The 14,458-nt window shown below is 37.9% G+C and overlaps 1 protein-coding gene across 2 annotated transcripts; it reads right to left on the reverse strand.

Annotated features, from left to right (window-relative positions):
• Positions 1-142: 142 nt before the first annotated feature.
• ubtd1a (ubiquitin domain containing 1a) lies at positions 143-13,963 on the reverse strand. 2 transcript variants are annotated; one of them, XM_088351075.1, is made up of 5 exons: positions 13,705-13,963; positions 13,275-13,361; positions 6,081-6,308; positions 3,937-4,122; positions 143-855 (listed from the first exon to the last, which is right to left on the reverse strand). In XM_088351075.1, the coding sequence occupies exons 1-5, from the start codon at positions 13,754-13,756 to the stop codon at positions 632-634; spliced, it is 777 nt and encodes a 258-aa protein (XP_088207201.1). In that variant the 5' UTR covers positions 13,757-13,963; the 3' UTR covers positions 143-631. The 2 variants fall into 2 exon arrangements, with proteins under 2 accessions (XP_088207201.1, XP_088207202.1); XM_088351076.1 differs by lacking the exons at positions 13,275-13,361; positions 13,705-13,963 and adding an exon at positions 9,644-9,905.
• Positions 13,964-14,458: the final 495 nt, after the last annotated feature.

The following is a 14,458-nucleotide window of genomic DNA, read 5'->3' on the forward strand; positions in this document are numbered from 1 at the left end:
AGGATGCCACCCTACATGTAAATATATAAATATGAACAATGTATGTACAGTCCCTACTTTGCAAAATTCACTTCAGGCAGGTGGTTACAGTGTGGATTAACTGCAGAATCAGAGCAATTACTGTAAAAGGAAAACCAATCAATACAAGATGGTATACATATTTATTTTGAATACAGCCAAGGGCAATGACTGAGCACAAAGGCAAATGACCAAACAACACACACACTGCAAATATTTACATTTATCTTCCTGTCTCCTCTTAAAATAGACCCACTAAAACAGTGAATGGGATTTTTCTATTTTGGGATGCCCGAGCAAACATTATTGAGCATGGAGGACAAACACAGAAAACAAAGAAAGTGGTGAAAGTCAAAAAGGTTTAGCGAGGGTAAAAACAGGATTTTGAAATTGAATTTGCATCCAATGCAAACCTCAGAGGTTGTCTTTGTATACTGTACAGCACAAAGGTTTTCCACCCCTGCTCTAAAGTGTTTGAGTGCTTTAAGTATTATTTGGGGAAATGGGGAGAAAAAATACAAAAAGGAACCTTAGAAAATCAATTATAATATAGAAACTTTTCCAGAAAATTCAAACGTTTGAAGCTCATCTCATTTCCTTCATTCCCTCTCAGTCAATTTTTGCAGCCCTCCCCATCAGCTATAACAGTGTTGACAATAACTTGGACGACAAAGTCTTTCTGGATTTTAGCGTCCTGCAAACGAGTCTTGTCGGTGAGCAGTTTCCCGGAGAAAAACCAGCGCTGGCGGGAGACGTCGATGGCTTCTTGTCGTTGTAGTTGCTTCTTCAGCTCGCCGATTGTGTCGGCCAAACTGGCGGTCAGACGTACATCTTCACCTGAAATTGCAAGAAAGTCACTACTGTTTCGTTTCCCGTGCATTTCACCATGGAGATACAATTGAGAGCATATTGGCACAAGAGAGCCACAAGAGCTCAGACAATGATAAATTTTAAATATACAGTATCGGCAAAGCCAGGCGCCACTTGCAAAGCACCCACTGCAGCTGCATTTTCTTTACTACCATTTATCAACCAGAGAAAATTTGAGGATACCTCCATTTCATGTTATTTTACTTGAAATCAAAGTTTTAAACGCGCTGTTTATGTCAGAACCAGAACAAATGGTAGACCCAATCGAGTAACATTTACTCACAAGTTTATTAGAATAGAAAGGAAAAAAAAAAAGCCAGCGATCCGGTGCTCGCTGGACGAGGGAAGCAAGCCGCTCACGGGATCGGAACGGGATCGGAGCGTGTATGGAATGCGGAAGTGGATCTCCCCGAGCGGGAGATTGTAGCATGCTCAAACGGGAAAAATGTGTCGGAAGCCGGAGCGGGGGATCAGAACATGGTCGATGGTCAAACGGGTCGTAGCCGGAGAGAAACGGGGAATCAGGGACAAACGAGTGGGATACGGATGAAAAAACGGGACCGACGGGAGTCAGAGTCAAAGTGCTTGCCTTATGTAAACAGAGGTTCACTGACGGACTGACAAAGGATTAGTGAAAGCGCTGAGCTTAAATGGGGGAACCAATCAGGTAACCAGCAGCAGCTGGCGCCAAACGAGCGGGCACCGGTGTGTGTAATGAGTAATCATGTCAGTTTAAGGCAATACAATTGCACTCGAGGATGCCTTTCTTAACCACAACTCTACTAAACTAATCTTTTTATCCCTAGTAATTGAAAATTGTAAGTTAGCACCTGGATATAAAATACAGGTAAAAAATAGCAACTGGGTGTCTTTGCAGAAGTTTAAAGAAGATTTAGCTCCTTTCTATCATAGTTATGAAATCTACCAGTGAAGTGGCCAAGTTCAGGTCAACATTTTCATTCAATTTAAATACATTGAAAGCAGAAATACTTTTAAATCACAAAGTCATTCATTTAAATCACTGAAATCAGTGTTTGTGTGCTATTTTTGTCACTTCCCATTTTGCATGAGTTTTCGAGTTAAAGTGGAAAAGACTTACAAATGCACAGTTGATAAACATTACAAGAGATTAGATCTTAGAGACAAAAAAGTCTCATTAATCATGTTATAATATACACTATATATACATATATAATATAAATACACTGCCTATCCCATGCTAAAAACATTACCGGGGACCCCTCTCACCCCCATCATGGACTGTTCACTCTGCTAGCCTCTGGGAAGAGGTACTGCAGTGTGCGGTGCAGGACCACCAGGCTCCGCAATAGTCTAGTCCCCCTGGCCATTAGACTGTTAAATGATCAATCTAACATATAGTTAACTTAAATCTAAACGGCTGCTAATCTGACTTTTTGCACTACTGGCAGTTTTTTTTTATAGCTTGCCACTCCTTGCACATTGCTCTCTGCACTATTGTAATTACAGCGTTATTGTTACAGTGTTAATGTTACTGTGTACCTGACTTGTTAACCTGACTGCCCATTTTGCACATCTGGTTAGCTACTCTTCTTGCACTATCGGCACTATGGTAAAATACTATACGTAGCCAAAATACAATACAACATTATTTATATCTGTACATTCAAGGAAACTGTGGGGGTCAGATGCATCGACATTTCGTTCTGTATACACGTGTACTAGAATGACAATAAAGTAGATCTGAATCTGAATCTGAATCTGAATCTGAATAAGGAAGTCATAAATCCCAAAATCATAATTTAATTTTGAGCCTCTTAAACCAACCCTACAGCTGAGGCACACATTTAATGCCATTCATTTACTAGTCTGGCCCCCTTCTACCATAATGCCGCTGAGCTAAAATGAGTTTGACACTCCTGATTCAGATCAATATATATTTTTTATGAATGACGTTTTTACATCACTAGGTAGAGGTAGGATCTTGGGCCCAGACCCAAATCAGTTCTGGCTTAAAATGTCAATCATTTAGTCGGGCCAGGCGGGCTTCTCCGTGGTTGTTTTTTATTTTTATTTTTTTAGTCTACCTCCGTGGATGATCTGCACAGCATGCACTTACTTTTACTCAAGTAATTATTTACATGACTGCTTTTTACTTGTAGTTGAGTAATATTTTTCTGAAGTAACAATACTTGAGTAACACACTTCCGTGCTGCAGTTTGGCGCCGAAATTATATTATTCAGATAACTCATCATAAAGAATGTTGGACATGTTATTTTTGTTAATGTGTGATTGCAGTGTCAATATATTAAATGACCACCAGTGTGAATGAGAGTATAAATCCTACTGCGCATGTGCAAAATAAAATAATCATAACGAAACTCCTCCCTGACTCCACGAGGGGTGTGCTTTGGCGAAGAGGATATTTTATGCGCCGCTGCAATATTACTTCCTAAGTAGGATGACTATCAGTTTAACTCTGAATCACTAAATCCAAAGAAATTTTCATCCTCGGTGTCACGATAGAGAATGCACCGCTTCCTCTTTCCACCTCCACATGGCTTACGTCGGACGTCATTTACGCTTCTCACCAATAGCTTACAATTTTTACAAACTTTCCTTCTGCTCTTCGGCCATTTGCATCTTGTAATGCACAAAATATGATTTGTTTTTCGAGGCCATTTTTGTTAAATTTCATTTCGTTGCACTTTGCCAAAATTAGCACTTCGGCGCCGAAGTGTTTATATCGGAGTTCACACTTGATTTGAGGGACTCAGCCCGAAATAACCAGAAGCTGGGTACAACTGCCAAAGAATCTACTTAAGCGCCTAAGTATAGCTTCGGGCTTACTTCAGGCTCGGTCCCTCAAATCAAGTCTGGTTTGGGCGGGTTCGGGCTTATATACCAACAGACTGGGTCGGGCCCTATTTTTTAAGCTCGATTTTACCTCTACCACTAGAAGGACCTAAATAATACACACTGTTTCTGTAAAATCATTTATTACATATTGGAGTGCCACGCCAAATTGTAATCAACGACACTAACAGTATTTTATCCTATACTCTCACCTGAGGACAGTCGGACTCGCAGCTGGAACTCTTGCCTGCAGGGCGGAGGCTGGGCTTGTTTTGGTGCAGATTCGCAAACATTGCTCTCGTTGCAAGTTTCGTTGATGAGGTTGACAGGCGGCACCAAAGTGTACGCCGGCAGCTGGTAACGGTTGCCCAACTCGTCGTAACTCTCCATCAGGGAGCCTGCGAGCATGAAAATCACACGCTCGAGTAAAATGTTCTATATGACAGTCATCAAATCCACCAATTGCAGTAATTGAGACAATATTATGTTAAATAGGCTCTTACAAGTCAAAAAATATTTCATGTTTGACGAATATTATTTAGATTTTAAATTCTGGCTCTTTCCCATCAGCCCTTGTTTTCTTTCAGTTTTCTCAATTGTTCCATAAATTTGTTGATTTTGGATGAATAGAGAGAAAAAGTGTTATTCATTGAATACCATCGCTGGCACAGTTTTGTTTCAGAAAGCAAACTAAAATTCGCAGGCCACACACAGCATGTCAGGCTTTTTAATCTGGCCGGCTAAGCAAAAGTTTTTTTTAAAGTACTGCTAAATTACTAAAGTAATTTAGGAATATTTTGTTTGGGTTCCACTTTTGTCCCCAGTATCCATTTGTGGCTACCTTTGGCGCAAAAATCTACTTTTCAGAAAACATTAAGTACTTCAATATGTACATTTAAATAATGTAATTGTCATTTTCAAAATTGTGCCTTTTTCTGTCTTTGTAAATTTTTATCATGTATTCATTTTATTCATCAAGATATTTATCATATTGCATGCAAAATAAAACACTTGTGCATATTAGCAAATTAGTGCCTAAAATGACTTTACTTTGAATCAAAGAGTTTCAAAACCATTTTGATGAAATGGTCCTATGAAAAACCCCAAATATTGTCAGGACCAGAACGTAAACAGGACCCACTTGCGTGACATTTATCACAAGTTTTATTGAAAGAGAGAGGAAGGGCTGCGCCCACAATCCGGTGTTCGCTGGGCGCGGGAAGCAAATCGCTCTCGTACTCGGATTGTTATCCGAACACGGAAGTGGATCTTCTGAAGCAAGCGATGGCGGTGTCAGGGGCGGAAAACTGGTCGGTAGCCGGGACTGGGAGAGCAAGACGGGGTCGGAAACGAGCCGTAAACCAGAACGGGAGAGTAGACGAATTCAGGAACAAAAAGGGGTCGTAAACCGGGAGGGAAGAGCAGACATGATCAGATCAAAACGGGTTGCAGCCGGAGACAAACAGGAGCAAAAACGGGACAGGTTGGAGTCAGGGTCGAAAAAGGCTTGCCTAATACACACAGAGATTCGAAGACGGACTGACAACAGGGGATTGACAGGACTCGGTTCAAATACTGACATGGAGCCAATCAGAACCCACGGCAGTTGGCGCCAAATGAGTGGGCACAGGTGATTCACATCGGTAATCATGATATATACAGCTGCATGTATATATTTTTTAATATATAGATCTTGGAAAAATAGATATGTTTTTCCTCATGCATTCCGAAGGTATCGGATCGGGACCCTGTTATGGCGGATCCAGAAAATCAAATTGATTAATCATTTTTTTTCCTCCTGGCCTATTTTATAAACTCTATGTAACTCACGACTCAAAACGTTTGCCCACCCCTGGTTTAGGCCAATGAAGAGTACGAGAAATAAAATTAATTCATACTAATTCCAATAGTCAAAACACTTTAAAAAAACAATTTGGATTTTTAAAACTTTATACAAGTATTATACAATCTGAATATTACAGAGATCTCTCTGCCTAAGTACATTGAAGTATAGCAGGTGCACAACATAAAAGGCAGGATAAAATTATACATTATTTTTTATTGATTGCAGTATTTTATAAATCTTTCTGTGTATACAAGTACGCACACTAAATGTTAGCGTCTGCGCGCGTGTTTTCCCTCCATGTGTCTGTGTGCACCAATCCGGTGTCATGGTCATGAAGGACGATTATGTAATATCTATTACCGCCGTAATCTCTAAACAACTGATGCACGCTCGTCTGCAAACTGCCCTCTGATATTTCAAGGATTATGAGAAGAGACGTTTGCTCTCGTGCAGAAAAACCTAACTCATTTAGCAATTTCTGTGTGTTTGTGGGGAGGTTGCGGCGTGTACCGTGGGGCAGAGTGATGCAGGCCCCATCCACGATGGCCTGCGCCAGCTCCAAGTCATTGACTTCTGCTGCAAGGGCGGCCGCCCGGAGAGCGTCCCAAATCTCTTTGCGTCCGTCAAAAGCCGGCGCCGTGTCCCAGAACTCGTCACGCTTGCTTCTCAGCTGGCCCTCCGTCATCGGGTATTCGCTCTTCCACTTGGGACGATCCTTCTTGAGGGGTTCGTTACGTCCTGTGGGGAATATGTGAGATGCTTGAGTCAATTCGTTGGTGTTTGAGAAATGCTCAGTACCTTTTTGTGTACTGCCCTAGTCAAACAATAAAATAAAATGAGCCTTGTGGTTTTAAATATATATATATATATATATATGGGTGCCACCAGGCTGTACTAATATACAAATAATTAAACAAATACATCAATGACACTCAATCAACACTCCAAGTTTTGTTGGAAAATAAGATTGATAAACCTATGCATTGTTTTTTATCGCTAATGATTAATTGGCAAAAAGTACATCTGTTGTGGAAAAAGACAGACATTATTTCATTTTTTTCGACTGAAATTGATAATGGGTAGTTCAGGAGGACAATAAGAAACATTTTGGGCAAATTATTTACAGAAGGTGTCTTGAACATAACAAAACCGAGTGTAAAAATATAATAAAACGAGAACAAAATGCAGTATTTGAAATTACTTGTTCTACATTATCTGGTATTTTTTTGTAATTTTAATACATTTGTATTTGTCTGGCAAAAACGCCTAATGTACAGTATTTTTACAGATATTAAGAATGTATTTTTTGGTAAAATAAGAAAAATAATATAATATATCGAAATGAAAATTATATCGTAAAGTTTAGTACAATAACAAAAAACAAACTCCTTCTGGTTTTATTAAGTATCTTCATGCATTTGCAACTTTTTTTTTCAATATTATTTTCTTTTTAATGTGCTTATTGATAAAATAAGCAAATTAATATTTAAAATTAGTATTCTAATGGAAAATATATATTTTCAAATGTAATACAAAAATGAAAAAAACCTTAGAGTTATGGAATACTTGGCCTAATTTTAACAATCAATATTTTCATATAAAATAAGTATAAATAAAAACATAGTAAAATAACACCAAATATATAAAATACCTATTAGAAAATTATCTGATAAATGTGCTTATTTGAAGTATCTTTATCTTTATTCAAATATATTTGTGATTTATTTTACCAGTAAAAAATACGCTCATTTAAAGTATTATTTTTCCTTCTTAATGATAATTCTTTATGTGCTATCTGATAAAATAATATATGACACTAATACTGTTAACAGTTTCCAAAGGTCATAATACATTCGGAATAAATATTAAATGGCTAGCTTTTAAGTACGAATCCCCTCTTGGTTTTAATCCTAAAATAAATTTAGATATTTATATTAATATATTTTCTGCGGCAACAGACATATGTGTTTTTGTTTTCCTTGGTCCATTGTGGCTCCTTCAACTTTATTGGTCGCTGAACCTTGCATTAGCATATGATTTAGGAAATAGCCTACTCTGTGAGCATTCGAACAATGTTCATTTCAATTACTTACACATAGATAATGGCTGTAAATAAGTTATCAATTCAATCTAGTGTATGTGATTAGAGGAGTGAGGCATACAACGAGCACATGTGAGCCGTGCACGAGTGGATGGCGATGGATTATATGCGTAATCAGGTGCCACATAACGGGATTTAGCTCTCTGCAGCTATCTTCGAAGGGCATTGGCCGGCCAGAGGAGCCAGCCTTGGCCAATGACAGTAGTCATCTGCACACATGCTGCTTAGTCTCAGATGATTTTGAAGTGATCTCATCATATTTTGATACTGTCAATCAAATCAAGGTTTATTCCGATATAAAATCAATTCCAAATAAAATCGGTAGTACGAATATTACAATCTAACTTTTATCATCCTGTTTTTATCATATAGATACAAAAAGGCTAAGTGTAATAATGTGAAATTAGCCTTCATTTCTCAATTAAAACACATTAAATTCTATTAACAACTATGGACATCAAACCTTCATTTTGCATTGAATAAGTAAATTAGTTACTAAGGGTAAGTGCACAAAAAGGCCACTGGTAAACTTAGAGGACACAAGGACACGAAAATCTAAAATAAAAAGGTTTGAGGGGAGAAAAAAAAGAGACGGGTGTTCAATTTGATGATTACTTAAAAACATATGCAAAAACAAAGTGTAACATTAGGTATTAGGAGTTTAGTTTTACAGTAAATTCCGAATGGGTGTCATGAAACATTTTTGAAATTTAATTAAATAGAATTGACTTTATTGTCACTGATAACAATGTGGTGAATATTGTTTGCAACTACCGGTAGATTAGATATGGAACTCCTGGATAAACTTTTATTAAAGACTTAAAAGAGAAAAATAAGATAATTAATGTCGGGGAAAATAGGCAAAAAATATTCACCAGGTACTGCTTTTAGACTGGCTTTATTTGTAAGTATAGTGCAATGAAAAGTAGTGCAATAACATTTTGTGGCAACAAAAATTCCCAAATAAGTCGATAAATTAGACAACAGAATCATGTTACTTGGTAGTTACTAATACTATGCCAGCCAAATAATGCATTCAAGGTACTGTCAAAAAATAACAATAACTTTATGTTTGTTTTTTTTATTACATTGTAAGGAAGAAAATAAAAATTTCGATGATAATAAGCATACATTAGGCAGCAAAAACATTCCGAACTAAGACGATAAATACAACAAAAGAATTATGTTCATTACGTGATGGTTACTAATGCTATGTCAGCTAAATGGTGCATTCAAGGAACTGTCAAAACATCATTTTATGGGAGAAAATAAATATTTGGACGATTATATCCATACAATTAGCAGCATGAAAATTTCCAAAACCAAGTTTATAAATAAGACATCGGTATCATACTTATATGGCATGCTAGAAGCTAAAGCTATATGAGAAAAATGGTGCATTCAAGGTGCTGACAAGCAACTAGCTAGATGAACAAAATAATTTGATTAGGAAAAGAAAATTTGGAAGGTGAAAAAGGTTTGCTGATGTCAGTTATTATGATTAGTGAAAAGAAAGAAATGTCATATTTATTTTTTTCATTCATGTAGTCAATTTTTTATCTCATTAAACTATTGACTACAATTAAAGGTGCACAGCAGCAGACAGGAGAGGGTCATCAACACAGCCCTGAAAATCATCAGCGTCTCTCTGCCCAATTGTAAGGCACTATTTTTTGCACTATTTTAATGATTCATTAACAGTCTACAAGTGCTTCCTTGTAATTATGGCCAACTCTATCCTAATATTATATTTTCATTTTTGTTTTTCTCTTTAATGTATTTTTTTACATGTTTATCCTGGAATGTCACATCTAATCTCCATATAAACAATGTAGACTATGCTGTAACCATGACAATAAAGTCAATACTAATTCTAAGGAAAAAAATTATGTTTTTAGATTGTGACCCACGAATCAGCTTTCTTATCTGTTAATCAATCATTCAGTCCCCTAACCGACCCATCATAACTTACTTGTCAGTAGTATTCTCAAAGGCGGATTTGGAGAGTGGTAGTAGTCGCACTCCCTGGAGTTGGGAACTCCCATCACCGTTTCTTACTTACTCATACACATCCACAGTTCAAAGTTGCTCAAAAAGCACAGGGAGAAGTGGGGCCGTCTGCTTAAATGGACCATCTGCACCTAAATCCCCGCCCGCCTCCACTTATGTGTGTTGAAATAGCAAACCAGAAATATCTTCCCGACTGCTTTTCATGGAACAAGAGTTCAAGTCGGGGAGAGTAAGATCAGCGTCCTGCCATAGTTCTGAAGGTTGCATTTCTGCACAGGAGGCTTAATCCTATCACTCCCATTTGGAAGGATAAAAATGTCCCACTCGAGCATGCCAAACCTCTTAACGGTCAATAAGTGACAGTTGGACGTTCCTTAGGCCAACATTCTGTGAATATATGGTATTCACTTGCCGTATGCTAACTTTCGCAATTGTCTCCAATAAATACAACACACTTAATGAGTGGCTTCGGATATAATAAAAAAAAAAGCACCAGCTGTATCAGAAAATTATTATGAGTGACATGTTCACAATATATTTGTTATATTTATAAAAATGCCAGAAAAATCAAGCCTTTAGATTAATTTTGTAGTTGTTGAAAATATTCTACCGGGATCTACAGATATGGTATATTTACTTATTTGGTTTATTTGATTTGATGCATATCTGTCAAAAGATAGCAAGGGGAACGGTTGGAGAGTTAAGGACGACAACTATACATCTATCCATTATCTGCCCCGCTTATCCTCAGTAGGGTCACGGGGATGCTGGAGCCCATCCCACCTATCTTCGGGCAGTGGGCAGGGGACACCCTGAACTGGTTGCCAGCCAGTCGCAGGGCACACAGGGACAGACAACTCACTCGCTCATTCACACCTAGGGACAATCTGAACCGGCCAATTAACCTGACATACATGTTTTTTGGAACGTGGGAGGAAAACTGAGTGCCCGGAAAAAAACCCACACAAACACGGGGAGAACATGCAAACTCCGCACAGGAAGGCTGGTAGCTGGATTTGATCCCATGACCTCAGAACTGTGTTGCGGACGCGCTAACAACTCATCCGGCGGCACGGTGGATGAAAACTATTATTGAAATAAATATGCTCAATTACTTTTCTTTGTTTCATTTTGTCTTAGCAAAGAAACGGAAGACTTGGTAGGTGCTCCTGTTATGGTTAGCAAGTGAAATTGCCTCAGGTTCGCGAAACTAAGCTTGTTTCTTTGGGTCAAATCAGAAATTAATATTGTTTAAAAAACATTTTGAGGTAAAAAAAAATACTAAGTGGAATTGTGAAGAATTGAGCATTTTTCTTTCATATTTTTGATGCATTTTAGCATTGCCTCGCAAGGTAAAATAGACGTAAACTAATATATCGTCACTGCCTTTTTTTGTATTCATTGAAATTTTAATGTATTACAACGTAAATGTTTTAGAAATGAAATTGTAAAAAATGGAGCAGCGCCGATATGTCTGTTGTGCCGAAAAATGACCCAACCACCCCCCTCCATGAAAATGTCCCAGCTCGCAGCGTTAACGTTAGTAAATCATCTTCGTATCTAATTTTTGAGAAAACGTAATGGAACAGTAAATCGGGGAGCATTTGCACCTTATATGCGCGAGAGGAAAAATGTAATTGAAGCCGAGGAAACCCGTGCTTAATGGGCGGGTGCGCCTCCAGTAGTGTTGAATTCTGATATAGAACGAGCAATGGAGACTGTGCCCTTTCACAAAGTGTGCCTTATAGTGGTGAAAATAAGGTACATGCTTATCCTTAAGTGCCAGTCTAATGTTGTAAACAATTTTCACTACAGTATTATCAATGACAATAAAGACAATTTTAATTCAGTAAATCCTGAACTGGAGGCAGACTACACAAATTACACCAACCGTCTTTGGGATGTGTTTTTTAAGTGGCAGCAATATTCGATTAAAAGCAAAAATGGAAGAATGCAAATACTGATTCATCCGAATACTTAAACGTCAGTTTATGCAGGCGGGTGAGAACGATGCGGGTTCCCTCTGTGTGTTTTAAACGTAGTATTTTGCAGTCAATATTAACACGAGATTGAGTAAACAAAAGTAAGCAAGCATATAAACTGGAGCTGTGGAGAGAAAGGTGGAGGACTAGAGAGGCAGGGGAAGGGAGGGGGTAATGGAGGAGATCACCCCCACTTAATAACTGGTGGATGTGCTTTGTACATAACTTTCGGTAAGTTTCTACCTTTCCACAGTGTGTTAAAGGTGTTTCTTTCTGCTTGACCATGTTAAATAAAACAACTTGACATTTTTTGCTCCTGTTAGGTTGTCAAACGTGGCAGGAGTCTGACTGTTTGGATTTACATGAAAAATGTTCACTTTTTTTCTTAATATAGATTGCTGAAAATATCTGCTGTTACGTTTAAATAATAAGTACATCAAGTCAACTATTTGCCAACACTACTTCCACTAGAAAAGTGTCAAGTCAAGTCAAGTCAAGTCATTTTTATTTGTATAGCCCTAAATCACGAAGAGTCTCAAAGGGCTTCATAGATCATTACACTATATTACACAGACTATTTATTTATAAGTGTGATTAAATACAGTTCAGTATTGTGTAACCAACTAAATTAATCCACAAAATGTTAGTATTATGTAATAAAATATTTTTTTTAATGCAAAAGTTATTGTAAAAACAACCATTCACCATTGCCGGGAAACGTAGATTGATTTGAAGTCATGTTTTGGATATGTTTCGTGATTTGGTTGCCACACGTAGGAATGATTTTGCTCACCATTGTTCCAAGTAATGCTTACAGACTTTGACTGATTCCCCAGACCCTGAAAGCTAGGAGGGAACATTGCTCGACAAAGTTTCCATATTAACGCCAATAAGTGGATTTGAAGTGTAAATTATCCCTAAAATGTCCGAGAACATTTTGTTATTTGGTTACGGTGTATATTACATATGTGTAGCTACAATTTTTTTCAATGCTGCAATGTTTTTGACTTGAATCAGTCATAACACAGGAATGAGTGGAGAGGTGTTGTAAAAGGATAGTGGGATGTTTAGATGCGTTCTAATAGATGGGCAGGGCACCCGTATGATGCGGCAGGGGTAAACCAGTGAAAGCTGTTGGGCTCTGCTGTTGAACAGAAGAGTGTGTTGTGTCACCCTGATCCAAGTGACACGGCCGCTTTCTTGTGTCCCGTTTTATCTGGAGGGACGAAAGCATGACCGACTTGGGTGCCGAGGGGCTTAACTTGTTTGGGTGTTTGGGCATTTGGGTTGGCCGTGATCCCCAAAAAATTGTGTGTGTTTTTTGCTACTTTATCCCTTTTTTATTTTCTTTGATTTAGTTTGTGTTTGTCTTGCTGTCGGTCACCCCTCTTGAGGGATACGACCAGGGTAGATAGATAGTTTTTTCATTAGGGAGTAGTTACCTTTATTTTACGTACCATTTAATTACATTTCGTTACATTTATAAGTGACATCAGCAGTCATTACGCGGAGTCGTCACTGGGGGAACTGGACTAAGATTTGAAGACAAACCGTGAAGCAGTCGTGCCACGGTTCTTGCAACTCGTCCATTCTATAAATATAATTGCTTACCTCCGCGTTTTTTGCTCCTAGTAAAGCTCCGGACGCTCCCATGCCCTTCGCTCCTGGTCCTCCCTACGCAGCCACCCATCACGCTACCTGCAGAAAGCAATGCACTGATGACGTTCACGTGCCATAAAACTATGGTTTTAAATTTGATAAACACATCTGTGTTATTTCTATGTGCAATAAAGCATGGCGAGGGAATTTAAACATCTCAGCTTGCTTCGCCTTGCTCTGCCATGTTTACGTCACGTGTACTGCCAGCTGACCAAGCACGCGTCAAGTTCACGCGCCACTATAGTTCTTATTTTACACTATTGTTAACACATACCTTTTAATTAACAATATTTTATGATGCAATGTATAGATTGCACTCATTGACCGTAAACATAGTTATTTATCGTTTTTTTAAAAGAGTTGAAAGTTATTATTTACGTACCTGAAATCCAGTCTGTCAAATTATGCATTCTTCTGCAGTTCGCTTGCCACATCCAAACTATAAATTGTTTCAAAAACACGAAAAATGTTTACAAAAAGTCAGGTTCTGTAACAGAATCCTTCAGTGAGGTCGAGTGCTATTCACAAAACAGAGTGGAAATAAAGTAAAATAGAAAAAAATCGAAAATAAGTATTCCTGGCACCCAAAAAGAAAGGCTATATGAGGTTTAAGAGGTTCGATTAGGAATAAAGCCCGATTTGAGTTCGCGCATGCGCCATAACGACACGATCAAGAAAACGTTACTGAAGTACAAGCAGGAAGCTTTTCAACATAAAACTGACCGTTTACATGTACTTTGTATCAAACTGAATATTGCATCGAAAGCATGGCGATTTTAAGGAAACAAAATCAAAACATTCCTCCAAATATAAATCGTGATGATACGCAAAACTGTCATTTTAGTCAGATTATAACCGTAAACCGGATGTTTTATTTTGCAAGAGTTGCATGTTGCTAATTACTTGGCATTTGACATTTCTGCATAATACTCTTGAGTACGCTATTTTATCTGAAAATGTATTTTCAAAATATACCAGTTCCGTAAAAACAGTGATTTACTCAATCCCTGTAGTAAAAATACACGCTTTTTAAAAATTATCATACATTTAAATAATCCATTATACATTGAAACCCAACTTCATGCATTTAGTTGACAAATACAAGTCCCGCATGGGCAGTACGGCGGATGGGTGTT

This window comes from Urocampus carinirostris, chromosome 13 (genome assembly GCF_059441175.1).
Source record: "Urocampus carinirostris isolate Australia breed hairy pipefish chromosome 13, RoL_Ucar_1.0, whole genome shotgun sequence".
Lineage (NCBI taxonomy): Eukaryota > Metazoa > Chordata > Actinopteri > Syngnathiformes > Syngnathidae > Urocampus > Urocampus carinirostris.